Source organism: Salvelinus alpinus, chromosome 16 (genome assembly GCF_045679555.1).
Source record: "Salvelinus alpinus chromosome 16, SLU_Salpinus.1, whole genome shotgun sequence".
In the NCBI taxonomy this organism is placed as follows: domain Eukaryota; kingdom Metazoa; phylum Chordata; class Actinopteri; order Salmoniformes; family Salmonidae; genus Salvelinus; species Salvelinus alpinus.
In genome coordinates, this window is record NC_092101.1 from 9,187,794 (window position 1) to 9,215,528 (window position 27,735).

Sequence of the window (27,735 nt, forward strand, 5' to 3'; positions counted from 1 at the left end):
TCCAATTTGTATGAAAGACTCATCTGCTGTTCTTTATAAAAACAGCAATAATCATATTTGGAGTGTACTTGAATAAAACAAATGTATTTATGTATACAAGTTGTTAGGTTTAAATATTTGTTACTAGTTCTTCTCTTGGACACTTCCCTGATATCTATTGTCAGACATTTGGAGTGAGTCAGGGCGTTTTGTGTGTGGCTGCTTGTATTACTATCCTCGTGGGTACCAGAAATCCCCACACAGATAATAAAACAGTTATTTTAGGTTACGGGTCAAGGTTAGTGTAAGGGAAAATAGGATTTAGAATTGAAATGAATGTGTTCAGACAAGGATAGTAAAACATGTGAGTGAGAGAGTGTCAAGGTAATTAAATAGTATCCAAATCACCCTACTTGCTTTGAAAAGTGGCAAACAGGAAAAAAGAAAATGGACAAGAAGTTAAGTTATTGTAAAATTATATTAACAGCACTTTCCCCAAATTTGAAAAAAATATATATATACCAGCAACAGGTGTATAATGCTTAATATTCACAGAAAATGAAATAAAAGTTCACATTTACAAGACTGCCGCTAAGTTTATGATACTAGAATTGGTTTACAAAGCTTTAACTAATCTTGAAATAACTGGGCCAATATACGTAGTCAAATTTGTATCAAAATAAAAAATAAAAAAAATAATACCTTAAGAAAAAAATAAACTGCCAATCTGCATCTCAGGTTACAATGGGTTTAACTTTCATCATCACCGTGATGGAACAGTAGGAAAACACTGACTGCTACAACGATGGCGAGAAAAAAAGGGCACAGAGTGTTAAGCACAGGCAGGGAAGAGGTTAAACACACCACATGTGGACTGGAGCAGCACTAGGTAGTATGATGTACAAAGATCTTAGTCATGCACCCCCCCCCCCCCCCATTGCATCCACACCCATGGTTTAGCCCAAGTTAGCTTTCCCCTTGACAGAACAAGAACAGCAGTCCGACTGTTTAAATAAAAAGCAACATAAAACCAGTGCAGAATAAGATCGCTCTCCTCGACAAAAACAGAACCCACAAAAACACATTCCCTACCGACGCGTCGCATCCGATCCGACATTTTAAAAACCTCACTGAGCACTTCGAAACTGTTACAGGCCCTATTCTTACTGAGGCCCAATTCGATCACGCCACTTCCCTTTGAAAATGTGGCTAAATAGTGCAAGCTAGTACATCGGGACAGTCATTCAATGGAGTGGTCAGAGTAACAGGCAGATTCAGACTCCATGTTTTCAGACTAGTTTTGTGACATACTACCTGTGGCTGAACGCGGGACCTGAAATATGAAAACAAAAAGATACATTTCTCCTAGTTCACAATGCACACGTCAGTGTTTTCGGTGGCAAAAACTGACACGTGTTCTGCACATCGCGCACTACAAAGCAATAATTAAAGCACGTATGCAGTAGTTTCCGTCGCTGGTTTCGTCACACTTGGGGTGGTGACTATAGAAGAACTGTCCTTCATTTGGAACGAGGAGGAGCAGAAGTCACCAGCCATTTTGAAAATGTGTATATCAGCATTCTGGAATTGTGTGGATCCAAAATGGCACCCTGTCCCTAGTTCTGTGCTGATGTGTTTTGGCCATGTCCTGTTATGAGCTCAGATCCTCAGTGATGGCAGATGGAGGGGGATGTCACACACTCATCGTCATGGTAGGGGAGTACTGCTGAGGGGTACAGACGGGAAAGAGTTAAAAATCAGGAAAGCCTATTAGAATGGCCTGACAAACAAACAGTAGAGCACATACCGCAACCGTAGATATGAAGTGCACTTCCTCACTCTAGCCAAAACTGTTACTTGGCAACCGCCCAGTGCCCCCACACTACACCGCCACTCTAGTCAATGATGCGGTCACTGTGGCTTTGCCTGACTGTCAAGGTACCACCACTGGAGTCAATACTGCCCTCTAAGCCCTACAGTACATAGGCTTCTTCAAAGCTTTATTACTGGCAACAGTGGCCTCAACTTGGTCGTGTTCATTAGGCATTAAAAGGAACAAAATTGGACAGAAAAAAAGTAGGGGACAACTCATTTTTTAAACGTTTTCTATTGCATGCCCTAATGAAAACGGTCCATAGAGATGCATGGTGGGGTAGGGAACTTACATTCTCACTCTGAAAGGAGTGCAGGAAGTTTCCGCCCAACTCGTCGCCATCCCTCGGGGTTCCAGGAGGGTTGCTAATGCCACTTAGATTGTTTGGGGAGTTCTACGATAGGGCAGGAAAGAGAGTAAGTAAATTGGGCAACTAGCAGTAGCCTCAGTGCCAGTCTGTTGTGCCATCATGCCCACTCTTGACATTGACAGCAATGGAGTTGGCAAGAGCATAAACAGATCTGGGACCAGGCTAAACAATAAGTAGTAGATGCAAACAAATGTATTGCTTACGTTTTATGAAGGAAGTCAAAATGATTTGATAGGAATCTAGATATGGCCGTGTTATAATATTCACCTTGTTGAGTCCGTCCATGTCGCCAGAGCCTAAGAAAGAGAGAAAACAATTCACAGTCCAAAATTAAAACCTTCCATTCTAACTTGAACTCGTAATGCAAAAGGTGCCCCCGGTGGAAGCGTTCCTTGCATATTTGGCCAGATTAAGCGAAAGCCTGGCACCTCTGCTGAGAATCCGCCTCCTTGCTTCACATCACTGGTTTGTCTATTAACGGTGTACGTCCCATAGGACACCCTATTCACTATATAGTGCACCCCTTTTCACCAGAACCCTTTGGGCCATGGTCAGCAGTGCACTACATAAGGAATAGGGTGCCATTTGGTACCGTACCATATGTTCAGATTGACTGAGTCTGCAACTATTCCCAGCCAGTCATACACTAGTCAATACTGTTATTCCCTAAACCAAATCCCAAATTGAGACTTGCAGCTCCGGTGTTGTTGTGTCGTAACAGTGGCGGAGTAGAGTGTTACCTAGCGATCCATTCATGTGGTGTGGCTCCATGCCCGCCATGGCGCCTAAGGGTCCGTCAGAGCCGGGGCCCATAGGGAACTGCAGCATAGGAGACATAAGCACTGCCTTAGTGGTGCTTGTCCTGTTGACATGGGTACTATCAAACGAGACTGGGCCAGGGAGAAACAGTGTGCATCCCAAATGGCACCATATTCCCTACATAATGCACTACCTCTTACCAGGGCCCCCCTAAGGCTCTGGTCAAAAGTAGGGCACCATGTAGAGAATAGGGTGCCACTTGGGATGCAGCACAGTTTCATTATGGAGGACGAGAAAACTCGTAAAGATATGACTGGAAGAAACATCTGGCGATGAAGAAACATGAAACTACGTGACTGCAACAGATGTGAGGAGAGGGCTGGGGCGAGAAGGAGACTCACATTTGATCGGTTGCCAGGTCCAGTGTTGATCATAGTGTAGAGATTGTCCCCAGAGTTGTTAGAGTCTGAAAAGTGGTTCATACACAAATCACTCTAGATTATGATGATCAATAGACTAGTGTACGTTAGGTAAATGAGAACAGACAAAGATGGCAAACAGTCATTGAAGACTAAGGTTTTGACATGCATTCCTGTTCCTCCCTGAAGACTTGGTGTACCTACCAGCAGGGCTGGGCATAACGGGGGTTCCAGGAGGTCCCCCTCCACCAGAACCTCCCTTTAGAGTGGTTGGAGAACAAAGAATTATTACAATTACACAGGAAATCACAATACCGGCAATGCATCTGTATCAGGTCAGATTCTACCTACACCAATACAATCAATTAAGAACCTTGAAAGACAATACTACAATAGTGGCTTCAAATGGGTGAAATATAAACACTGGCGTAATGGCCAGTGTGTGCGTTTGTGTGTGAGAGCTCATCAGAGAGAGTGCTTACCCCATACGCTCCAGGAGAAGGTGATGAGTAAGGCATCTGAATAAATCACAACAGAAACATTACCGCCCAGGAACAGGGAATGGGATTTATGTACTCACCTCTCAAAACATCACCATTCATCGTTTTAGCATCATCCTATCATCGTCAGTATCTATGGGGTGTGTCCCAAGTGTCCTTATTCTCCACGTAGTGCACTACTTTTGAACAGAGTCAAAAAGGCCCCTGGTCGAAAGTAGTACGCCAGAAAGGGAATATGGCGTAATTTAGGACGAAGCCTGGGATACATAATACTACAATTACATCCAGAACTGGGTAACTTGGTAATGCATTGGGCCTCCAGAGCTCTTACTGAGAGAGGATAGACACAGACCGGTGCAATCTGAGCCGATAACATCATGGTGTGTGTGTGTGTGTGTGTGTGTGTGTGTGTCTAAAGTGGAAATTGGACTCACAGAGTTGCCATTGTTCGGATTGGGCCATGGCCGTCCAGCACCTGGGCCCCTGCAATACAGCGAGAGAAACCCGTTAGATATCAACACACACTGGTGATGTATAATGTATTAAGAAGGAGAGGGGGCTCACATGTTCACTCCTGGCATCCCGGGGCCCATAGAGTTGTGTGGTGGCCGCATCCCACCACCAAAGTTCTGCAATGACAACCAAGGGTCAGACTACCATAACCAAAACCAGAGAGCGGGGGGGGGTTGGAAAGACATGGTTCGTGGGGAGGGTGTCTGAAGCGTAATCAACAACTTGGATTCCAAGGAGACCAACTGGAAGGGTGATGTTGCACGGGCAGTTTCAAAAACAAAATGGGCTAGTCTGAAAGACTACAAGCAAACTGCTGAGAAATACTAGCTGCTCATAGATGAGTGTGTGTAACAGTACTAGTCTGACAAAAATAATAGAATTGGGGCATATCAGTAGTGTGGTCTACCTGGGGTCCTGGCCCCATAGGGCCCATGCCTCGAGGGCCACTCATTCTCTGCATCGGTCCCAAGTTAGGATGGCCTTGTGGTCGTGTGTGGTCCATGTTTTGGAGCATGGGATGGGGGCCAGGGCCACCGCCAGGAGGCTACAAGGAAGAAGAGGGGTGAACACACGTCAAATAAAAACGACGACAAGACATGTTATCAAACAGCAACTCATACTGAAGTAAGGCTCTTTTGTTAAACTGATGGTAGTACTGGTGGAGAATTATGGGTACAGTAGTTTGTTTACCTGGTTGCCCATCCGGATAGGGGGACCTCGCGGGCCTCCAGCGACGCGTAGGTTCATGAAAGACTAAACCGCAATACATTTATCAGCGTTTCCTTCACAAAAACAATTACACTGAACAGCCATGTATTTTCCCCCCTCACTGATTTTCCAGCCTGAGTAATACGTTTCACTTTTAATAGAACATAGCCTAGTTTATACCCTAAGCAAATACACAACACAAGAACTAGCTACACAAAATGGCGATCCTGCGTAGCTGTATCGTGTTACAAATATGCTATGAGAGTACGCAGAACGGCCATTTTGCGTAGCTAATTGCACAGGGTATAAATGAGGCTTAATGGTATAGTTTCCGATAACATATTTTAAAACAAGTGTGATTATGCACTGCCGCCAAAAGCATCAAGCCAAATGACAGAGGGTACAGACATACATCAAGTGGGCATGGGTGGGGTGAAATGACCGTAGTCTTCCCAATATGAAAGCATATAAAGAAACAGGAGTGCCAACAGAGAGCAGTTGTGTCCCAAATTACACCCCATTTCCTAGATAGTGCACTACGTTTGACCTGGGCCCTGGTTAAATGTAGTGTACTATATCATTTGGGACATCCTGAGAGAGCATCGGTACCTGGCTGTGGGGTCCCATCATAGTGTTAGGGGGAGGAGGCTGGGGATGAGGAGAGCCTTGGGGACCAGGTGGACCCTGTGGCGTCACAGAGAAAAAGTGGGAGGGAGAAAGAAGCAGAGAACGGCGGGTTACTGAGCGGAGGAGAGTGCAAGAGGGTGGTGGGCAAATGCAAAAAGCTGTGCTTAGGAAAGAGGGTTGGGTGTATCCGTTGATCATTCTCTCCTTCCAGGCGCAGTAAGAGAGTGTGAAAAAAGAGACGGTGCAAGAGAGAAAGGGGGGGGGGGGTAGAGAGAGGTAGAGAGGATGTGTGCTAGCCAGAACAGCAGCCAGCTTGTGATCACTGGCAATTTACCCTATCTGCCAATTACCACCGAATCAATTAAGCCCTGCTTTACAGCAGCTGCCCCAAACACTGTCACTATGGAGCTAATGACTGGGTTGTCTAATTAACACCACTTGCATATTCGAATGACTGATAAAGAGTGTGTGTCCGTGTGTCTGCCTGCAGCGTTTCCCCTAGGGCGTTTTTCAGCAGCGGGGATTTACAGAACTACTGAGGTCACTTCTGGTGACTTTAAAAAGACATTCTACTCCGAAATGCATGGACATGTTGACACCATCTGAATAACTGATGCGCGCCACTGCGCTACAGGGAGCTGAGGAGAAAGCGGTGGCTGTGCGCTCGTGGCTCTCATTCGTGCCACTGCTCGCTCTGTTTGCTACAAACATAAGCCCCATTTCTACTTACCCAGAGTCAGATGAACTCATGGATACCATTTTTATGTCTCTGCATACCGTTTGAAGAAAGTTTCTAATTAGCGTTAGCGCAATAGCTAACTAGCATTAGCGCAATGACTGGAAGTATACAGGAACAGCTAGCATGCTAGTAAAAGTATTAATTTGAAATTATTCACACCTCTTTTTCACATTGTGTTAGACTGAATTGAAAATGGATACAATTTAGATTTTTTGGGTGACTGGCCTACACACAAATGTCAAAGTGGAATTGTGTCCAAATTTTTACCAATTAATAATGAAAAAGTTGAAATGTCTTGAGTCAATAATTATTCAACCCCTTTGTTATTATGGCAAGTCTAAATAAGTTCAGGAGTAAATTTTTTTACTGCAGACACACTTATAGATGTTGGTTTGTTGCTGTTGTTTGGGCACTTTTCAGCATCTCTCATTATCACATGTGTGCAACCACTCACACTACTGATTACACACACCATTGTTAATTGTATTTAGTTTACTTCAGTTAATAAATATATTTTGTTATTCCTTATCTCCACGTTGTCTCCCTCTTTGTTACGAACTTCGAGCCGGTTCGCGACAAGTCTCATCTGGGATCTTGAAGGTATTGTGTTCGGGAGAAAACGTGGAGTTAATGTTGAGAACTCTAGGTGCTTTAACTTTTGTTACAGCTTTTGAGTTGTAATGTTTGGTAGGCCCAGTGTTTGCCTTTGTTTGGTAAACTTGCCACTGTGGTGGATAGTTGGTTGTGTGCTACGTTGGAGAAAGTATATCGGTTAGTTTCCAGGACCGAGGCCGGAGACTCTTGCTCTACTCGCTGTTGGGATATCGGTCTGAGGTGAGTACAATCGGCTGTGTACCCCAGTGGGAGATTTGGGTAGGGTAGTGAAACTTGCTTCCGGGAGCTATAGCCTTTCTTTTTCCCGTTAGACTTAGCGATGCGTTTCACTTTGGAATACGTTGGGCATGGTTATTTTGTTTATTTTTGTGTGGCGTCTGGACGGCGCAGTTGTCTCGGGGGCACATCTGTGGCTTGGGGGAATCTGTCAGCGTACTGGGTGGTTTATTTCCTTGCCAGCGGGCTACAGTGCGTAATTACCCACCGCAAATCCGCACGAAGACTAGGGTTGAGTTATTGTAGATTTTGGGGACGCTCCAATATCATCTCTATTCTGTGGTGCACAGTGTGATTGTTATTTATCTGGTTGTGGTCCAGTCTGGTGTGCTCAGCAGAGGGGACAAGTGATATTTTCTTGTGACTATGGTGTCTTACGTAGACGAGTTCATTCGCTTTCCGTCAGAAGAACTGTTAGAATTATGTACTAAAGAACAGCTGTTGAAGATTGCTGAACGAGAAGGTTGAAATTAGTGAGAAATGTCAAATTTTATTAGGTTAATATTGAAGGCCAATCTGATGGAGTGTTAGTCTTGAAGGTACCACTGGGGCAGCCTCTGCTGAGGACTCGCCATCTCCCGGTAACATTACAATAGCCACGCCATCCATTAGGCCGTGTCTTCTTTTTTAACAGCAGAAATAACTGCTTCTGTCACAGCTAGAGCATGACCGTGTAAAGTATGAAAAATAATTGGCATTTGAAGCGTGCTAAAATCAAGCTGCGACTAGAGCTGGTTAGGGAATATAAAGCTCTCAAGGGAGTTTGCTCTGGGAAGGTGACCCAGATTTACCTAGGGGTCGCTCTTTTGGTCGTGCCCCGGACACATTTGACATCGTTGGGAACTTACGGTTGTTGCCTAAATTTAAATGAAGGACCCTGAGACGTTCTTTTCGTTGTTGGAGCGTGTTGCTGACGCTAGGAGTTGGCCTGATTCTGACCGCACTTTAATGTTGTAGTGTGTGTTGACTGGTAAAGCGCAGGAAGCATATTCAGCTCTTAGTGTAGCCGACAGTGTAAGTTAAGGTTAAAATGGCTGTTAAAGATTTACGAATTGGTTCGAGGCTTACCACTAACGAATTAGAACTTTAAAAAGGGATAAACGGACTCATGTTGAGTTTGCGCGACTGCTGTCCTCAGTTTAATCGCTGGTGTTCCGCCTCTGCAGTTATGACTTTCCAAGGGCTGTGTGATCGGATTATGCTAGAGCAATTTAAAAGGACACAATCCCTGATCGTATAGCCACGTACATTAACTTAAAGTGAAGACTGTCTCTGAAGCTGCGGTTTTGGCGGACTAGCATGTTTTGACTCCCAAGTGTCTTTGCAGAGCCCCGTATTCGGAGAGTTTTGGGCCTCTCTCACCGAGAAACTCTGCTTCAGGGGCAGTTTCATTCAACTAGGGTTGAGCCTGACTCCTGTGGTAAAGCTGACTTTGGTCAAGAGTGTCACTACTGTCAAGATTCAGGTCATTGGAAAAACAAATGTCCGGTTCTCAGGGCTAAGGGTAAATTCAGTACTTGCGCTTACGTTAAATCTAAGCCTACGGCATTAGAAGCGCCTGTCCCACATCAGTTCACTCCTGACACATTGTCTCAGGCGCAGGGGCATGTGAAAGTCCATATTGACCCAGACTATTTACCTTTCATTACGGATGGTTTTGGGTCTATGTTAGGAAGTAAGGAATTAGTGCAAGTGAAGATCCTCAGTCTCACACAGGTGCCTCAGTCCTTTTGTGTTGGAGTCTGTTACCCTTCTCTGCTGAGTGAGTCGGGAAGTGTTCTAATTAGGGGAATAGGTTTGAACACCATTGCATAAACTGATGTTGGATTGTGGACCGGTGAGGTTGTTGTGGGGGTGCATCCTTTGTGGCCTATTGAGGGGGATCAACGTTATCCTTGGGAATAACTTGGCTGGTGAGCGTGTATGGCCTGTCGTATTTGCATATCTAGTGGCTTCTGCTAAGCCGTCATTTGTAGGGATTCCTGATGAGAGTGCGCAGAGTTTCTCCAGAGGTGTTCTCTGCGTGTGCAGTGATGCGTTCTATGAGCCGTGGCGACCTGGTCACTGTACCGGCTAACGAGAATGGCACAAAGAAATGTCACTACTTTCCCTGTTATCCCGTTATCTGTACCCCGCTCTGATCTAATCAAGGAGCAAAGGGCTGACCCCACAGATCTGTGTTTCGGAGTTCTACAGACAATTCCTTTGACCTCATGGCTTGGTTTTGTTCTGACATCCACTGTGGGACCTTCTAGACAGGTGTGCCTTTCCAAATCATGTCCAATCAATTTAAATGTACCACAGGTGGACTCCAATCAACTTGTAGAAACATCAAAGATGATCAACAGAAACAGGATGGACTGGAGCTCAATTTCAAGTCTCATATCAAAGGGTCTGAGAATACCTATGTAAATAAGGTATCAGTTTACTTAAAAAAAAAATATATACAAACCTGTTTTTGTTTTGTCATGGAGTACTGTGTGTGTAGATTGAGGACATTTTTATTTAATCCATTTTAGAATAAGGTTGTAACGTAACAAAATGTAGAAAAATTCAGAATGCACAGTATATATTTTTGGGGAGTGGCGGCAATGTTTTAGCAGTGGTGAGCGAAAATGGGGGAAATGCTGGTGTGTGTGCTTTGGCTCTCACCACACCACGCTACAAAGAATCGCTTCTCAATAAACATCTATGACTAAATTCCCATACAACATACCTGCAAGTATATACTTAAAGGTCCAATGCAGCCATTTCTTATTATCATAATGTTCAGAATATTACTTCAACCTCAGTGTAGAAATAATATATAGAAGACGCAGGAAAATCCCATTTTACTGCAATGGGCCTTTGAAGAAACAGAAGTGGATGCTTTGACTTGTGCTACAGAATAATACTGCATGGAATGTAGAAGCTGCTAAGCGTTCATTCTCATGAGATATTGATCTACGGCAGGTGGTGCAGCACCTTTTAAAATGTCTCCAGTAAGGGCTAGGCCCAACCGCGCCTCCACGTTTCACTACAGTACACTGGAGTGGGTAGTCAGACAACAGCACTACACGGGACACGTCCCAAATGGCACCCTATAGAGTAAGTGCACTACTTTTCACCTGGGCCCATAGGGCTTGGTCAAAAGTAGGGCACTTTGTAGGGTGCCATTTGGGATGAAGACAGGCTCAGAGCAGAGACGAGACACAGCCTACGGACCACAGCAGAGCAGAAGCAGCATCATCATTGACACACGCAGAGCTTTAAGCCCAGCCAAGTTCACAGGTACGAATGTGGAATGCACATCAGCAGGGCGGTAGAACAGGTGAGAGACAGAGCAGATGCCAGTGTGAGGAGCAGTTGCACAATAGTGTGTTCCATGCATGCACATACAGGCTAAATTCTTTACTTGAGAATCAGACATACAGTAAATCAACCCTATATTGACGACAAAGGAATTCAGCAGTAATTGAAGTCAGTTTTTCATGCTGGCGGAGCCCAAGTTAGGATTCAGCCCATAGAGCAGTGGTCTACACATTCCCCCCATAACATGATAAAGATATGTTGGTCCTCAAAGGAAAGGGTTGGGATATATATACACACACACACAGCAAAAACGAAACAGCCCTTTTTCAGAACCCTGTCTTTCAAATATAATTCGTAAAAATCCAAATAACTTCACAGATTTTCATTGTAAAGGGTTTAAAGCACTTTCCATGCGTGTTCAATGAACCGTAAACAATGAATGAACATGCACCTGTGGAACGGTCGTTAAGACACTAACAACTTAGACGGTAGGCAATTGAGGTCACAGTTATGAAAACTTAGGACACTAAAAAGAAGCCTTTCTACTGACTCTGAAAAACACCAAAAGAAAGATGCCCAGGGTCCCTGCTCATCTGCATGAACGTGCCTTAGGCATGCTGCAAGAAGGCATGAGGACTGCAGATGGGGCCAGGGAAATAAATTACAATGTCCGTACTGTGAGATGCCTAAGACAGCGCTACAGGGAGACAGGACGGACAGCTGATCGTCCTCGCAGTGGCAGACCACGTAACAGCTGCACAGGATCGGTACATCCGATCATCACATCTGCGGAACAGGTACAGGATGGCAACAACTGCCCGAGTTACACCAGGAACGCACAATCCCTCCATCAGTGCTCAGACTGTCCGCAATAGGCTGAGAGAGGCTGGACTGAGGGCTTGTAGGCCTGTTGTAAGGCAGGTCCTCACCAGACATCACCGGCATCAACGTTCACGTTTCCTATGGGCACAAACCCACCGTCGTTGGACAAGACAGGACTGGCAAAAAGTGCTCTTCACTGACGAGTCGCGGTTTTGTCTCACCAGGGGTGATGGTCGGATTCGCGTTTATCGTCGAAGGAATGAGCGTTACACCGAGGCCTGTATTCTGGAGCAGGATCGATTTTGAGGTGGAGGGTCCGTCATGGTCTGGGAAGGTGTCACAGCATCATCGGACTGAGCTTGTTGTCATTGCAGGCAATCTCAACACTGTGCGTTACAGGGAAGACATCTTCCTCCCTCATGTGGTACCCTTCCTACAGGCTCATCCTGACATGACCCTCCAGCATGACAATGCCATCAGCCATACTGCTCGTTCTGTGTGTGATTTCCTGCAAGACAGGAATGTGAGTGCTTTGCCATGGCCAGCGAGGAGCCCGAATCTCAATCCCATTGAACACGTCTGGGACCTGTTGGTTCGGAGGGTGAGGGCTAGGGTCATTCCCTCCAGAAATGTCTGGGAACTTGCAGGTGCCTTGGTGGAAGAGTGGGTTGGGTAAAATCTCACAGCAAGAACTGGCAAGTCTGGTGCAGTCCATGAGGAGGAGATGCACTGTAGTACTTAATGCAGCTGGTGGCCACACCAGATACTGACTTACTTTTGACTTTGACCCCACCTTTGTTCAGGGACACATTCAATTTGTTAGTCACATGTCTGTGGAACTTGTTCAGTTTATGTATCAGGTTGTTGAATCTTAATGTCATACAAGTATTTACACATGTTATGTTTGCTGAAAATAAATGAAGTTGAGTGAGAGGACGTTTCTTTTTTGCTGGGCACATACTTGTGTATATATTGTATGTGGACACCCCTTCAAATTAGTGAATTTGGCTATTTCAGCCACACCCGTTTCCGTCAGGTGTATAAAAATCGAGCACACAGCTATGCTATCACCATAGACCAACATTGGCGGTAGAATGTCCTTACTGAAGAACTCAGTGACTTGCATGGCAGTCATAGGATGCCACCTTTCCAAAAAGTCAGTTAATCAAATTTCTGCCCTGCTAGAGCTGCCCCGATCAACTGCAAGAGCTGTTGTGAAGTGGAAACATAAAGGAGCAACAACGGCTCAGCCACGAAGTGGTAGGCCACACAAGCTCAGAGAACGGGATCGCCAAGTGCTGAAGCGCATAAAAATCATCTGTCCTCTGTTGCAACACTCACTACAGAGTTCCAAACTTCCTCTGGAAGCAACGTCTGCACAATAAGTTTGTCGGGAGCTTAATGAAAATGGGTTTCCATGGCCGAGCAGCCACACCATGCACAATATCAAGCGTCGGCTGGAGTGGTGTAAAGCTCGCCGCAATTGGAGCAGTGGAAACGCGTTCTCTGGAGTGCTGAATCACGTGTCACCATCTGGCAGTCCGACGGATGAATCTGGGTTAGACAAAATGCCAGGAGAACGCCACCTGCCCCAATGCATAGTGCCAACTGTAAAGTTTGGTGGAGGAGGAATAATGGTATGGGGCTGTTTTTCATGTTTCAGGCTAGGCCCCTCAGTTCCAGTGAAGGGAAATGTTAAAGCTACAGCATACAATGGCATAGATGATTCTGTACTTCCAAATGTGTGGCAACAGTTTGGAGAAGGCCCTATTGTTTCAGCCAGCTAATCTTTATAGTTTAAATTTAGCCAACTACAATCTATTTGCTAGCAAGGTAGAACTGTTGAATTATTATAAACACACCCTTCTGCAGTGGTGTAAAGTACTTATGTAAAAAATAGTCATTTTGACAACTTAAATCACTACATTCCTAAAGAAAAGGTACATTTTACTTCATACATTTATCCAGACACCCAAAAGTACTCGCTACATTTAGAATGCTTAGTATGACAGAACATTTTTCCATTCACACACTCTTAACAAGATAACATCCCTGGTCATCCCTACTGCCTCTGATCTGGCGGCGGAGTCACTAAAACACAAATGCTTAGATTGTAAATTGTCTGAGTGTTGGAGTGTACCCCTGGCTATCCGTAAAGAGAATAAAACATGAACATTGTGCCATTTGGTTTGCTTAATATAAGCATTTAGAAATTATTTATACTTAAGTTTATTTCACAGATACTTTTACGCAAGTAGTATTTTACTGGGTGACTCACTTTGAGTAATTTTCTATGAAGGTATTTTTACTTTTACTCAAGTACTTTTTCCACCACTGCCCTTCTGTCAGTCTCCAACTGTTTGAACATAATGCTAGCCTGTCCACTTTGTTATGTCGAAATCAAGTGGCCTAACTTATTTCTCAGAATGATAACAAGTAGTCAATTAACTATATACAGTGCATTCGGGAAAGTATTCAGAGCCCTTGACTGTTTCCACATTTTGTTAGGTTAAAGCCGTATTCTATTCTAAAAATGTATAGAAAATGTCCCCCTTATCCACACACACAATACCCCATAATGACAAAGCAAAAACAGGTTGTTAGAAATGTTAGTAAAAATAGAAAACAGAAATCACATTTACATAAGTATTCAGACCTTTTACTCAGTACTAAGTACACCTTACCCAAGAAGACTCAAGGCTAATTGCTGCCTATGACGCTATATGCTTGGCACACCTGTATTTGGAGAGTTTATTCCATTCTTCTCCGCAGATCCTCTCAAGCTGTTAGGTTGGATGTGGAGCGTCGCTGCTTAGCTATTTCCAGGTCTCTCCAGAGATGTTCGATCGGGTTCAAGTCCGGGCTCTGGCTGGGCCACTCAAGGACATCGAGACTTGTCCCGAAGCCACTGCTGCATTGTCTTGGATGTGTGCTTAGGGTCATTGTCCTGTTGGAAGGTGAACCTTCGCCCTAGTATGAAGTTCTGAGCGCTCTAGAGCAGGTTTTTAATCAAGGATCTGTGTACTTTACGCCATTCAACTTTACCTCGATCCTGACTAGCCTACCAGTCCCTGCCGTTGAAATACATCCCCACAGCATGATGCTGCCACACCCATGCGTCACCATAGGGATAGTGCCAGGTTCTCCATATGTGACGCTTGACATTCAGGCCAAAGAGTTCTATCTTGGTTTCATCAGACCACAGAATCTTGTTTATCATGGTCAGTCCTTTAGGTGCCTTTAAGCAAACTCCAAGCAGGCGGTCATCTGCCTTTTACTGAGGAGTGGCTTCAGTCTAGCCACTACCATAAAGGCCTGATTGGTAGACTGCCGCAGAGATGTTTGTCCTTCTGGAAAGTTCTCCCATCTCCACAGAGGAACTCTGGAGCTCTGTCAGTGACCTTCAGGTTCTTGGTCACCTCCCTGACCAAGGCCCTTCTCCCCGATTGCTCAGTTCTAGGAAGAGACTTGGTGGTTCCAAACTTATTCCATTTAAGAATGATGGAGGCTACTGTGTTCTTGGGGACCTTCAATGCTGCAGACATTTTTTGATTCCCTTCCCCACATCTGTGCCTCGAGACAGTCCTGTTCACAGATAATTCATTCGACCTCATGGCTTGGTTTTTGCTCTGACATGCACTGTCAACTGTAGGACCTTAGACAGGTGTGTGCCTTTCCAAATCAATTGAATTTACCACAGGTGGACTCCAATCAAGTTGTAGAACCATCTCAAGGATGATCAATGGAAACATGATGCACCAGAGCTCAATTTCGAGTCTCATAGCAAAGGTTCTGAATACTTATGTAAACAAGGTATTTCTGCTTTTTATACATTTGCATTCTAAAAAAAACTATTTTTACTGTCATTGTGGGTTATTGTGTATATTGTTGATGATTTTTTTTTTTCATCCATTTTAGACGTAACGTAACAAAATGTGGAAAAAGGGAAGGGGTCCGAATACTTTCCGAAATCACGGTAATTGTGTTTTATGCTTAATGGCACATTTATAAAAACAGACTAGACAGCTAGTATAACAGTCTGTTTAAAATGCTGCTAGCATTACATGGTACGATATTCTGGAAAATGAATGCTCAGTTTCAATGTTCATCGAAAGTCCGTTTTAGTAGTCAGCTCACAATTTGAGGAGTTGAGACATAAAAAGGGTATCATTAGAAAGGCTAACCTTTATTACAGTGAAATAATGTCTCACCGTGTTCCAGTGTCCATATGATCTATTCTGTTGGACCAAATAGCAAGTTGAAACCATTTGTCAGAGTACAAAGTGATCTCTCGTCTTCGCGGTGAATTGCAGGGGTAGGGGCTTGGTGTGTGTGTGTGTGTGTGTGTGTGTAAATGAGAAGGTGCACACAGCCTACAGTCACTGCACACAGCACAGAAGGAGCGAAGGAGACAAGACTAAAAAGACAACGAGAACAATTGGACATAAACGCTCAAAAATGGGGAACCCCCCCTAAAAAAACACACTTGATGCACAAAAACTTAGATATATCACCCAGCCCTAAAACCACTGCCATAGAGAGTGTAGATGGAGGTGTGTGTGAGAGAGTAGGAGGAGACTGACCTGGAAGAATCCGGGGGGCATGGGTCCACTGGGCATCCCCTCACCAGGGGGCATCCCCCCCATCACTGGACTGGGGGCTGCAGCCGCACTCTGTAAAGATAAGACAATACAGAGTTAGGGGGGTTAGAACTGAGATAAGGATATTTGGTAGTCACTATTGGTGTTTAATACCAGAGTTTCAGCATGAAATATCCTTTATATTTTTTCAGATAGTAAAATAAACTATTTCAAGGTCTTTGTTGCAAATGTTTTTGCGCCAAACTGGTGGCAGTTTTGAAAAAGTCAATAGTTGGAAGTGTTGCAGAGTTAATTGAAATTGTCATTGTTTCTCAGATGCTTTTCTCATTAATTAGGCAAATTTTCTCAACCCATATGGTTTATCCACTAGAAACTCAGACAATATGGACACAAATAAAATATTATATTTCTTAAAAGCTATTCAAGTATAAATCACCTAAATTACCATAGATTGATGGTTACTTTGGTAAATTACCACTAGCGTTGCAACCATAGTCTGGTATATTGATCGTTCAAGTTTATCATTGACTGGTTGGCTCTATGAGCTCTTTAAAGTTTAGAAAACCGGTCAACGTGTGTTATTATGCAAAATGCCAGGAGTCAAACCTTTAAAACAATTTGCATAGACAGAATGGTAAACATGATTTCTTAGTCTAAGACCAGGCTTAATCTGTGTCCATGAAACGGGCCCTTATAAGTATCACACACACCAGACAGAACAAGCCTCTCAAGTTTGACCGGGGTGGAATCTAACTGCACAGCCAAACGTGCTGATCCAGCAAGTACCCAGTAGATTTGATAAGAATCTGTGGGTTTCATTCCAAAGTGCTCATATACAGCAAGGTCTCACTGCTAGGCCATTTCCTGTCCCAACCACAGCCATAATTCACTAATGTGCCATTTGCTTTGGTCGCACACTTGTAATTGACTTTTTTTTTGTAGGAGCATTTCAGCAGAGGCTAATGCCTACATTGCACACTTGTATTAGCATCTGGTATCAAAGGCTAGTTATGACAGGTGGTTTGTGAGAGCACGGAGTAGTCACAAGTAGGGTAACAGGATATAAAGTACCGCCACCAAAAACACACATCTTGAGAAAATGAAGTCACATCCAGGCACACACACACACACCTTACCATCGCCCTCTCACCTCCCTGCACTCTCTTAAGTGCTCAACCTCCACAGACCACATTAGTGGATATAACCGAACACACTCGCAGTCCCTGGTATATCGACTGACTGCACCCCTTCCTAATTATATCTGAGCCGGGTCCTGCAGGTCCACTGTGAAATACCACAGTAGGGGGAGAAGTGAGGCCAGAAGGACCCATCCAGCCCAGCTGTACCTGGAACACTGACAGAGTTAGCTACATTCAGGAGGCATCCTTCAACCCTATGACACCTGGGGGTGGGGGATGTCACAAAGTAGGATCGATGACAACCAGTCGACTTGCTTGAATGTTCAGAAATAACTTCACATTTCTAAAGAAGATATTGTTAAAAATGGGACTATATTGAAATGTAGATTTGTTAAATGACCCAGAAACAATGTATTTGTTTATCTAAGTTAGCTGGCTAACATGATCCTGCTTTGTAGGATCACTCTGGGTCGTAAGCTATTCACTGGGAACCAAACGGAAGAAAATTGACTAAAAACGGAATGGAGAGACTAACCTAAAAAGGTAATGGGTAATGCTGGGTTTGGTTGCAAAAGGTTTTGCAACAGAGTACCCTAATGAGTACAACCCTGCCTTGAGCCTACAGGAGGCAGACCTGCCAACCCTGTCCAACTTTTGAGTACCAGACACGCGCGTCAACTCGCGCGCATGGTATGCGCCGAATTGGGGTCCCCCCCCTCCCATGCTCACGCACACGGGCTGTCTGTTAGTCTGATCGCAACTACAGAATTGTACCAAATGAAGTCTATAAAAACGTTGGAATACTTTCTTGAAAGCATTCCATTTACACATATGGTCAAAGTCACTAACAAGATCTATTTAGAACACACAAAAGGGCCTTTATTCTTGGAGTTGTTTTATTTTATTAAACAAGTTATTTGTTTAGGTACAAAATGTACAAAGGTCTTAGCCACGATAAAAAAAACAATTACTCTAATATGGAAACAAATGTTTGAAGCAGATCATCAAATAAATATGTTAACCATAATCAAAACGAAAAAGCTATGATAGGAAACAGTGGGTTAGATCCAATCTTCTGGAGACCTTCAAAATGTTCAGGAAATCATTTCCTAGACAGATTTGCCTGGTAGCTAGCAGATTTAGCACTTTAGAGCCCACTGAATGTCCAGCTTATGTTCGCTAACGTTAGCTTGAAACAATTAGTGTTTACCTTCCCACAACACACGGAGTAGAAAAGGGATTGGTCCTTGTGTTTACGTACAGCTGACAGTCTGCAAACTCAGCATCACAACAAACAGGAGGGGCAGACACGGCGATTAATTATGTATTAATGTCCGTTGACAAACTCCGTACATGTCTGTGTGTTACAGCTCGAGAATCAGGATGTTAGATTTACTCCATTGATTCATTTTTTTTAATTAAAATGTTTAAAAAAATAAAACAGGCCCTATTCATTTCTGCATATGTTTAACTTGGATCTCGTACCTTCGAACGTGGACAGAGAATAGGTTTATAGATAAATGTCTCTGGGAGACTAGTATGGTTGTCATAGAATAGTGTGATCATCAAATCAAATGTATTTATAAAGCCCTTCTTAGATCAGCTAATATCTCAAAGTGCTGTACAGAAACCCAGCCTAAAACCCCAAACAGCAAGCAATGGTGGCTAGGAAAAACTCCCTAGAAAAGGCCAAAACCCTAGGAAGAAACCGAGAGGAACAAGGCCATGAGGGGTGCCAAGTCCTCTTCTGGCTGTGCCGGGTGGAGATTATAAACAGAACATGGCCAAGATGTTCAAATGTTCATAAATGACCAGCATAGTCAAATAATAAGCACTGCTATGCATGAAATGGAGGTCAGGTAGCTGTGGAGGGATATTAGAGCGTTGACACTTCATGGACTATGGGGATGTTAGTGTTACACCTAAGAATGATCTGTTACTTCAAAATGGTAACAATCATATTTATGTTCTAAAACAAGTCTACATTGCTCTTGTACCTTAACACATGAACTGTAAGCTCTCAAATGCACTAGTGTGCATGGAAAGTCTCCAGGAATGTTCCTTCTGATCCTTATCTTCTGGTACTAGAGCCCACTGCGGTGCATATTCAACTGTAGCTCTGCGTCCCCCACCAAATGGCAACATATACCCTCTGGGCCCTTGTGAAAAGTAGTGCACTCTAAAAGGGAATAGGGTGCCATTTGGGATGAACCCACTGTTCTGCTGCGGGAGAGGAGGGCCAAGACTCCCAGATGCTTTGGTACAGGAGGGGGCAGATGTCAGACTCCGCTGCCTGGGGGGCAGCTGAGTGGGGTGGTGCGGGGGCCCATCTCTAAACCTCCCCTAGGGGGGGGGGGGGGGCTTCTTTCTGACAGACTAGACCCATCCCCCTGGTTTTGTGTGTGTGTGTGTTGTAGGTCACAGCAGCTGTTGTCTCTGTACAAAGACAGACAGAGAAAGTGGGGGAGCGAGGACAAATAAAATAGGAAAGTGGTTGACTAAGGTAGCTCTGAGAAGGTAGAGACAGAAAGGGACAAGGGGGATGCAGCACAGCTCGGAGAAAAAGGGACGGGCCAGAGAGACCACACTAAACTAACTGTCCATGACCTAACCTGGGTCGTATGTATCAAGCGTCTTGGAGTGCCAGTTGTCTTTTACGTCACAATGAATAAAACTTCACGGACAGTAATATCTCTAAGACACTTGATACATACGGCCCCTGGACTGCTTTACCATCTCACTTCATCCACCTGAACCAAGCTATAAAAAGGAAGCCTGGGCCTAAGCTAGTCGATCTTCAACCATCCACCAACTCCATAAAAATTGCTTTGTTGTTTTCATAGCAGTCTCCTCCTTGTCCCTGATGGTGAAAGGTCTGGCAGTAGGACCCAGAGAAGAGAACTCAAGCTCTCTACCACTCCCCATCCCCCCCTTTCACATATTCTCTCTGCTCCTCCCTTGGTTGCCAGGCATATGCCACAGTGGCCACTCCCCTTTTCTAGTCTGTCCCTCAGCTCCCTGACAGCCATCAATCAGCTGCTGACACCATGGCGACGGAGCCCCGGGGGAGCATCCATCCGACCAGGCGTGAATACGCCAGGGAGGAAGGGCCCTGCGCTTTACGAGCCGCGATGCATCACTGCTTTCCTGCTAGCAGCCCAGCCAGCCACCTCCCCCCACCCAAAGAGACAAAGACAGCACTGGGACTACTGGGCATGGAGGGAGAAAGATAGAGAACGAAAGACAAACCCTAGGCCTACTGTACGCAAACAGAGAGCAGAGAAAGAGAAAGTCTGGGCCCACGCAAACAAAGAGAGAGCACTGGCCTCACATACATGTATTAGCCTAAGATGAACACAGAAAGAACCAACATCGATTCACAGAGATCCCATCTCCAAATGGGATCCCCGTTTGATGAACAGGACCTTTATTTGAATCTAGGTTTCTCTGTAGACAATTACAAATGATCTATAAAACAGAGGGTGGATAGGGCCCTGTATCAGTTTGACCAGATATAACCATTTAACAGGTGATCTAACGAGGTTTGACCGTGTAGACAAATCAAAAGGACCTTCGGAGATATGCTAAGTTGCAGTCAAAACAGCTCATAAGTCAGTCAGTGGTATGAATACTTAGTAAAACTGTAATACAGATACCAGTTACCCTCAAATGTACAGTGCTGTATTGGTGTGTGTTTTTTTACTGAAAATGTGATATACAGTGAGCTGCAGAAGTATTGGGACAGTGACACATTTGGTTTGGCTCTGTACTCCAGCACTTTGGAATTTAAATGATACAATGACTAGGAGGTTGTCATCTTTAATTTGAGGGTATTTTCATCCATATCGGGTGAACTGTTTAGAAATTACAGCACTTTTTGTATTAATATATTAGGTTAGCATGTCTTGGGGGTATGATATTTGTGCGTCTAACTTTCTCACTCATTATCCATAATCATGCTAGCATCCACATTAATGTAGAAATGTTTAGAAAAACATTTACCATTCATTTCTATTGGGCACAAAAAGAATCTGAAACCAAACGTAGTCATAGCGTGCTATAAATATGAGACCAAATACTTATGTTTATTAAAAAGTTAAGAGAATTTGTCCTAATACTTTTGGTCCACTAAAATGGGATTACAGCACTTTCTAAATACATGTTCCCCCCCAATTTTAGGGGACCAAAAGTAGGACAAATCCACTTATGTTTATTAAAAAGTTAAGTTTATGGCCCCCATATTCATAGCACGGAATGACTACGTTTGGTGTTTTCAGTTGTTGCCCTGTCCCTTTCTCTGCGATTATTAGTCTAGTGGAATCCAGAAAGAACAAGACCTTGTCCTCAAACATTTACATCAGAAGGTGCAATGTTATGGGCAAAGCAACAAAACATCCACAAATTAAATATTTTTCTTGATCAAATAACATGGAAACAACCACTTATTGTGCAGTATTAAATTGACCATCCATACAAACCAGTTAATTTAAATCACTGTATTGTACATAGGCTAGTCATCTAGGGTTGGTACCTTTAGACTTTGCATCAACATGAAGAAAAAGTGATTGAGACATCAAATCATCACAAACCTCTTGATATGTGGCTCAGTTGGTACAGTAGAGCTTAGCGCTCACAACGCTAGGGTTGAGGGTTCAAATCCCACGGGGGACCAGTATACACTCACTAGTGTAAGTTGCCCTGGATCAAAGCATATGCTAAAATGCAAACGGAATGAATATACCATTTCAGGTTACACAAAAATAAGTTGCATTTGCAAAGTATTTCAGGAAATTGGAAAACATAACAAGCAAGTATTTTTTATGCTCCACAAGTATTATCAGATTCACTGTTTCGTACAGATAATTAGACTCAAGTTACAAATGCTGGTTAAACACTCAAATACAAATATACGGAACAAAAATATAAAACGCAACATGTAAAGTGTTGGCTCCATGTTTCATGAGCTGAAATAAAGATCCCAGAAATGTTCCATACACACAAAAAGCTTATTTCTCTCAACTTTTGTGCACAAATTTGTTTACATCCCTGTTCGTGAGCATTTCTCCTTTGCCAAGATAATCCATCCAACTGACAGGTGTGGCATATCAAGAAACTGATTAAATAGCATGATCATTACGCAGGTGCACCTTATACTGGGGACAAAAAAAGGCCACTTAAATGTGCAGTTGTCACACTTCAATATCACAGATGTCTCAAACTGAGGGAGCGTGGAATTGGCATGCTGTCTGCTGGAATGTCCACCAGAGATGTTGACAGATAATTGAATCTCTACCATAAGACGCCTTCAATGTCATTTTAGAGAATTCGGCAGCATGTCCAACCGGCCTCACAACCGCAGACCACGTGTAACAATGTCAGCCCAGGACCTCCACATCCGGCTACTTCACCTGCAGAATCGTCTGACGGGGTGCTGAGGAGTATTTCTGTCTACAATAAAGCCCTTCTGTGGGGAAAACTCATTCTGATTGGCTGGGCCTGGCTCCCTAGTGGGCCTGAGGCCCTAGTGGGTGGGCCTATGCCCTCCCAGGCTGAACCATGGCTATGCTCTTGCCCAGTAATGTTAAATCCATAGATTAGTGCCTAATTAATGTCAATTGACTTATTCCTTATATGAACTGTAACTCTGTAAAATATTTTGAAATTGTTGCCTGTTGTGTTTATATGTTTCTTCAGTATACATTTAGTTTAAACGTTCACACAAAAGTAGCGCACTGGGCCTTCACTAGTCCTATATTAGCGGACTGATGTAGATGTCTCCAGCGCCGGCTTGGTAAAAGCACGGGCTAGTAATAGTTCACTTCCTGACAAATTTCTTATACCAGTAATTTCTTTTCAAATCAGTAAAGGGAAGTGAACAAGTGCACACTTTGGGAGGAAGAGGATATAATTGGGATGTAGCCATGGTTATTTGGATGCTTCCAATGGGGTTTCTGACTGCCTGTCCTGGGGCAGACTGACCTGACCAGCAGTAGTACGAGATAGGAATGAAGGAAGACTAAAGCCATTTCCCCAAATGCTGTGTTCTGAACATGTAAAGACCGTATGCAAATTGTCAATATGCAAGAGCAGGGTTTAGTGATAGGCCACAAGCACTGTGCATCCATTTTGGGAAAAATTATCTATTTGAACAGAAGAATCTTTAAAAAGTAACAGGCTCCGTAAATGACAGTTCCAATGGAGTACTACTATCCTGTTAGCTCAGGAAAAAAGCCCAATGTAGCTCAAGATGGAGATGGGTTCATCTAGAGTTTAAAATAACAACTCTTGGCCCCTGCCATCCTCAAGATAGTTGAGAATCTGAACCCATCTCTGCTCTTGAACATTGTGCAACAGTGACTGGCCACAACAAAGGGAGAGCTGGATCGTGTTCATTAGTACACACTTCGCAATGTTAAAGAAAAATAAGCATTTATTATTGGAAACATCTATAAGCAGAAGTGTAAGGTAACTAGCCCCCCTAAAAACCATGTCCAGTTGCTGACACAAAAAAGCAAAGGGAAATAAGTGGCTACAGTTTACACTTTATTTATTCAATTAAATGTTTTTAGAAAAGGGGCATTTTTCCCCAATCACCGGAGTAACTGCCCCCCCACCCACAAAAATGTGTTATGGTTTTATGAATTTTTTTTGTAATACTCTTAAAAGCTCAAGGTACTGAATTTTTTATTAAATAAATAAAATATTGAAACAAAATGTCATGCCACATGTCCCAATTAATATCCACACTATGAGGTTGATGCAAGATCCCTACCTACATTTTCACACCAAAACATATATATTTTTAGATACTTTAAGATGAGCAATAGTGGCAGCAATGGAATGTGTGTGTGGGGGGGGGGGGGGGATGTGACAAAGTAGTTTGTGAAAATTACAGGGGGGGGTCCATTTAAATTAAGAGTAGAAACAAACAGTCAGAAGAACATCTCTCCATTGCCACTACACATGGCATCAAAACTGTATGAGGTGGAACAAGGAAGATAGGTCTACATCAACAACAAAAAAGGTACTGATGGAAAATTAAACATTTTTACGTAAGCTGGGCTGAGGCCCATCTGGGTGCAATCTCATTCTACATTTGAAAATGTAGTAGGTGCAAATTAAACCAGGGTCCGTATTTATAGAGGGTCTCGGAGTAGGAGTGCTGATCTAAGATCAGTTTCCACTTTTAGATCATCTTCAAAACAATTATATGTACAGGAGGGGACCTGATCCTAGATCAACACTCCTACTCTGAGACCCTTTATAAATACTGCCCCAGGCTCTTCAGCAGAACACCGGCAACATGTACAGCAGCAAGTCTCATGAGGAGCAGAACTCACATAATCATGGAAGGCTTTCGCTTCACTGGAGTGGTCACATGTCTCTCTTCTCTCTGGTGCGGCACAATACAGGTCCCAAAATACACTGTGGACAAGACACACAAGTCATAAAGCAATAGAATACTATACACGGTAGAACTTGGTGCATTGTTAACAGTGACATAAGTAACACTTACCACCACCAAGAGTGTAGGAACCCAGGGGGTTCCCCAAGTGTGATGTTCTTTTCCCATCTTATCTGGAAAGTGGAGAATTAAAAATAAATAAAAGTCCATCAACAATAGGGCCTACTTAATTTTTTTTTTTAAATAATGGCTTCATATGGAAATGTGTTTGTTAGTATGCTACCGTGTTTGGTAGTACGATACTCACCTCTGATAAAAAGGTCTGTGCGGACTTCTGTGCTCCTATGTGTAACAAATATTCATAGACGTATAAAGCTAACCTGTGAACACATTTTTTAAAAACAGTTTGAACAATACAACAACAAAAAAGTGTTAGAACTACACAATTTAGCCAACTCTAAACTAACCTACTTTGACTCTATTAGGACTAATGAGTGTCTCTAATCAACTAATATTTCTTGCACTTTGGGGTACATGATCGACAGACATTCATTTTTCAGTAGTTTGCATGGACCGCCGACTCCAAAAGGCCTTTCTGACAATGGCTTTCCAAACACTTAAAATCGGAAACACTAATCAAGAAAACGCGTTATTATAAATAAAAGAGATTGAGTGTTGGAGACTGCCCTCATAGCCGCGAACTGAAACAAAGTAACGTTAGCAACCGAAGCACTGGTGGAAGCAAAAGTGTATCAATTAATGCAACAGAAACGACGTAAAACCAAATTGGACAGTACAATTTTTTTATGCTCATTTCACGTTTTCCGTACAAAAAATACTAAGATAGTTAGACGCTGAATTGCAAATACAAACACCAATTTACCCTCAGTAATGAGGCCCAGGAATAATATAAAGCCGAAGGCAGGGTAAGGAAGGAATGGCGAGCAGACAAGGCGGTTCATTCAATTCCATCCTCGAATGAGGAAATTCGCTCCTTTAATTCAGCTGTCCAACAAACCACACACCCGAGGGGGGAAACAATTTGCATTAGGTAAGACATAGGTTTTAAAACTTACTTTTCCCGTGCTTGGCCATCCGACGGTACAGCGGACACTTTGCCTTTAGGGAACATGGTTTTCTGAGGGAGGAGGACGCCCGTCTTCTCTTTCTGTATTTTCGCTATTTCATCTGTCAGACCATCAGTCAGCCTCGGCCGCGACCCTCTCACACTCCAACCGCACTTCTCAACCGAGCCTGGTCAATGGGAAGGGATGGGGCTAAATTGACTGGCGATTATTTTTCACCAATGAGCGTACAGTACTTCCATCTAGTCCTGCCCTAAAGTTATGTCATGCCTTTTGTTGCCAATTGGAGGTGGTTGTTACAGTAGGCAATCTACTTTACATATCCCAATGTTTATTGTCATGCAATGTTAGAATAAAAGGCAAGCTATCTTCAACATTGAGAGGTATCATCTCTAGACGATTATTTCAGCATTTCAACAAATCATTACATACCAGCACACTCCAGTTTCAGCCCTCTCTATGATGACTTATTAAATTGTCAGTTATTATTAGAGCCTTATCCATAGTATACCTTATCCATAGGACATAAGCAAATAAAACACATTTTATGTATTTTTACCCATATCCTGTTCCATTTCCATGGTTAAAATAGCTTTTGTGAAATACAAAGGTTTTAGTCCCTTAATTTAATAGATAGGCTATTAAATTGTGTGTTTTTATCATAGGCCTAGGCTACCACCTGTTTCCATCTAGTCTAATATGTATAATTGACCATTCAAGAGACTAGGCTAGATCTGAACTGAAGTAACAGCATCTTCCCCTTTAAGGACACTCAAAGTAAAAAGAGACATCTTATTGGTTGTTGATATGGAATCAGTTCACGGGTTCCTTAAAACCGCTGACTGTTCTACACGCTCTTTCACGCGTCTGTCTATCACAATTGTTGCAATTAGAATGTCCTGTTATCACATTTCTACCGTTTGTATTGTCATTAGCCTTCTGCTATTGGGAATTTTGAAAATTATAGCCTACTGTAGGCTCAAATGTAGTTGATCATTTTCCCAAAATGATTTAAGAATGTATTAATGTCTGCTCATTTTGTTTAAATCCGATTTGACTCAAACTAGGTCGCTGAAATACATTTTTCAGTTGTACATACATTTATCATCATACCTGGTGTTATGTAAATCAAATAGGCCTACAGTAGCCTTCAGATATGATAATGAATTTCAACTAAGCAGTCGATGTTCCACCATGAGAACCCACAGGATTCCGTCTAACTGGTCACAGATGGTTTATAGGGGGAACTTGAAACCGACAGTAGACTATTACTCATAGGGGTAAAATGTGACAGGAGAAACCTGCCATAGTGCGGCGCTCGTTTCACTCTGCAATGAAGAACATGGCTTTAGGCCTACAGTAAATATGACCTATAAAACAATGTAACCTGTAACCTATAACCTTATAACAACTATAGACTATTTAAGCAATAAGGCACGAGGGGGTGTGGTATAAGGCCAATATAGCACAGCTAAGGGCTGTTCTGATATCTATTAAAGGCAAATAACTCAAATAACAAAAATTAATTTACTATCTGTGTAAATAAAGTGATATATCCACGTTTCCATTTTTATTTTTTTGATGTATAGGGCCTACTTTCCTCCCAAACAGACTAAACAAATAAAAAAGCATGATTCGTGTGTGCCTATGCTACCACAGCCTCGGTCAAGAGGTCTGAACCCCTATGGCACAGTTAATAGTTCAGTACAGGGTCATTGGATCTGGATTAACTGGTGTGCCAGACTAACCGGTGTCTGTATGTAGCCTTGCTACTTTTATACCCTCGCTACTGTATATAGCCTGTCTTTTCACTGTTGATTTATTTCTTTACTTTCCTATTGTTCACCTAACACCTTTTTTGCACTATTGGTTAGAGCCTGTAAGTAAGCATTTCACTGTAAGGTCTACTACACCTGTTGTATTCGGCGCACGTGACAAATACACTTTGATTTGAAGCCCCATTTTTGGTTGTTTTCTCTCAATCGCTACATTGTTGTTAGTAGGCCAGCAACCG

At 43.1% G+C, this 27,735-nt stretch overlaps 1 protein-coding gene across 5 annotated transcripts; it reads right to left on the reverse strand.

Moving 5' to 3' along the window:
- Window positions 1–438: 438 nt before the first annotated feature.
- LOC139540737 (single-stranded DNA-binding protein 3-like) lies at window positions 439–25,893 on the reverse strand. 5 transcript variants are annotated; one of them, XM_071344655.1, is made up of 17 exons: window positions 25,713–25,893; window positions 24,944–25,016; window positions 24,748–24,809; window positions 24,572–24,656; window positions 16,075–16,164; window positions 5,731–5,805; window positions 5,104–5,166; window positions 4,820–4,957; window positions 4,465–4,529; window positions 4,335–4,383; window positions 3,883–3,918; window positions 3,605–3,659; window positions 3,383–3,447; window positions 2,963–3,041; window positions 2,490–2,518; window positions 2,145–2,246; window positions 439–1,702 (listed from the first exon to the last, which is right to left on the reverse strand). In XM_071344655.1, the coding sequence occupies exons 1-17, from the start codon at window positions 25,766–25,768 to the stop codon at window positions 1,673–1,675; spliced, it is 1,152 nt and encodes a 383-aa protein (XP_071200756.1). In that variant the 5' UTR covers window positions 25,769–25,893; the 3' UTR covers window positions 439–1,672. The 5 variants fall into 5 exon arrangements, with proteins under 5 accessions (XP_071200756.1, XP_071200755.1, XP_071200758.1 ...); XM_071344654.1 differs by having other exon boundaries at window positions 439–1,705; window positions 25,713–25,892; XM_071344657.1 differs by having other exon boundaries at window positions 439–1,705; window positions 24,944–24,978; window positions 25,713–25,873.
- Window positions 25,894–27,735: the final 1,842 nt, after the last annotated feature.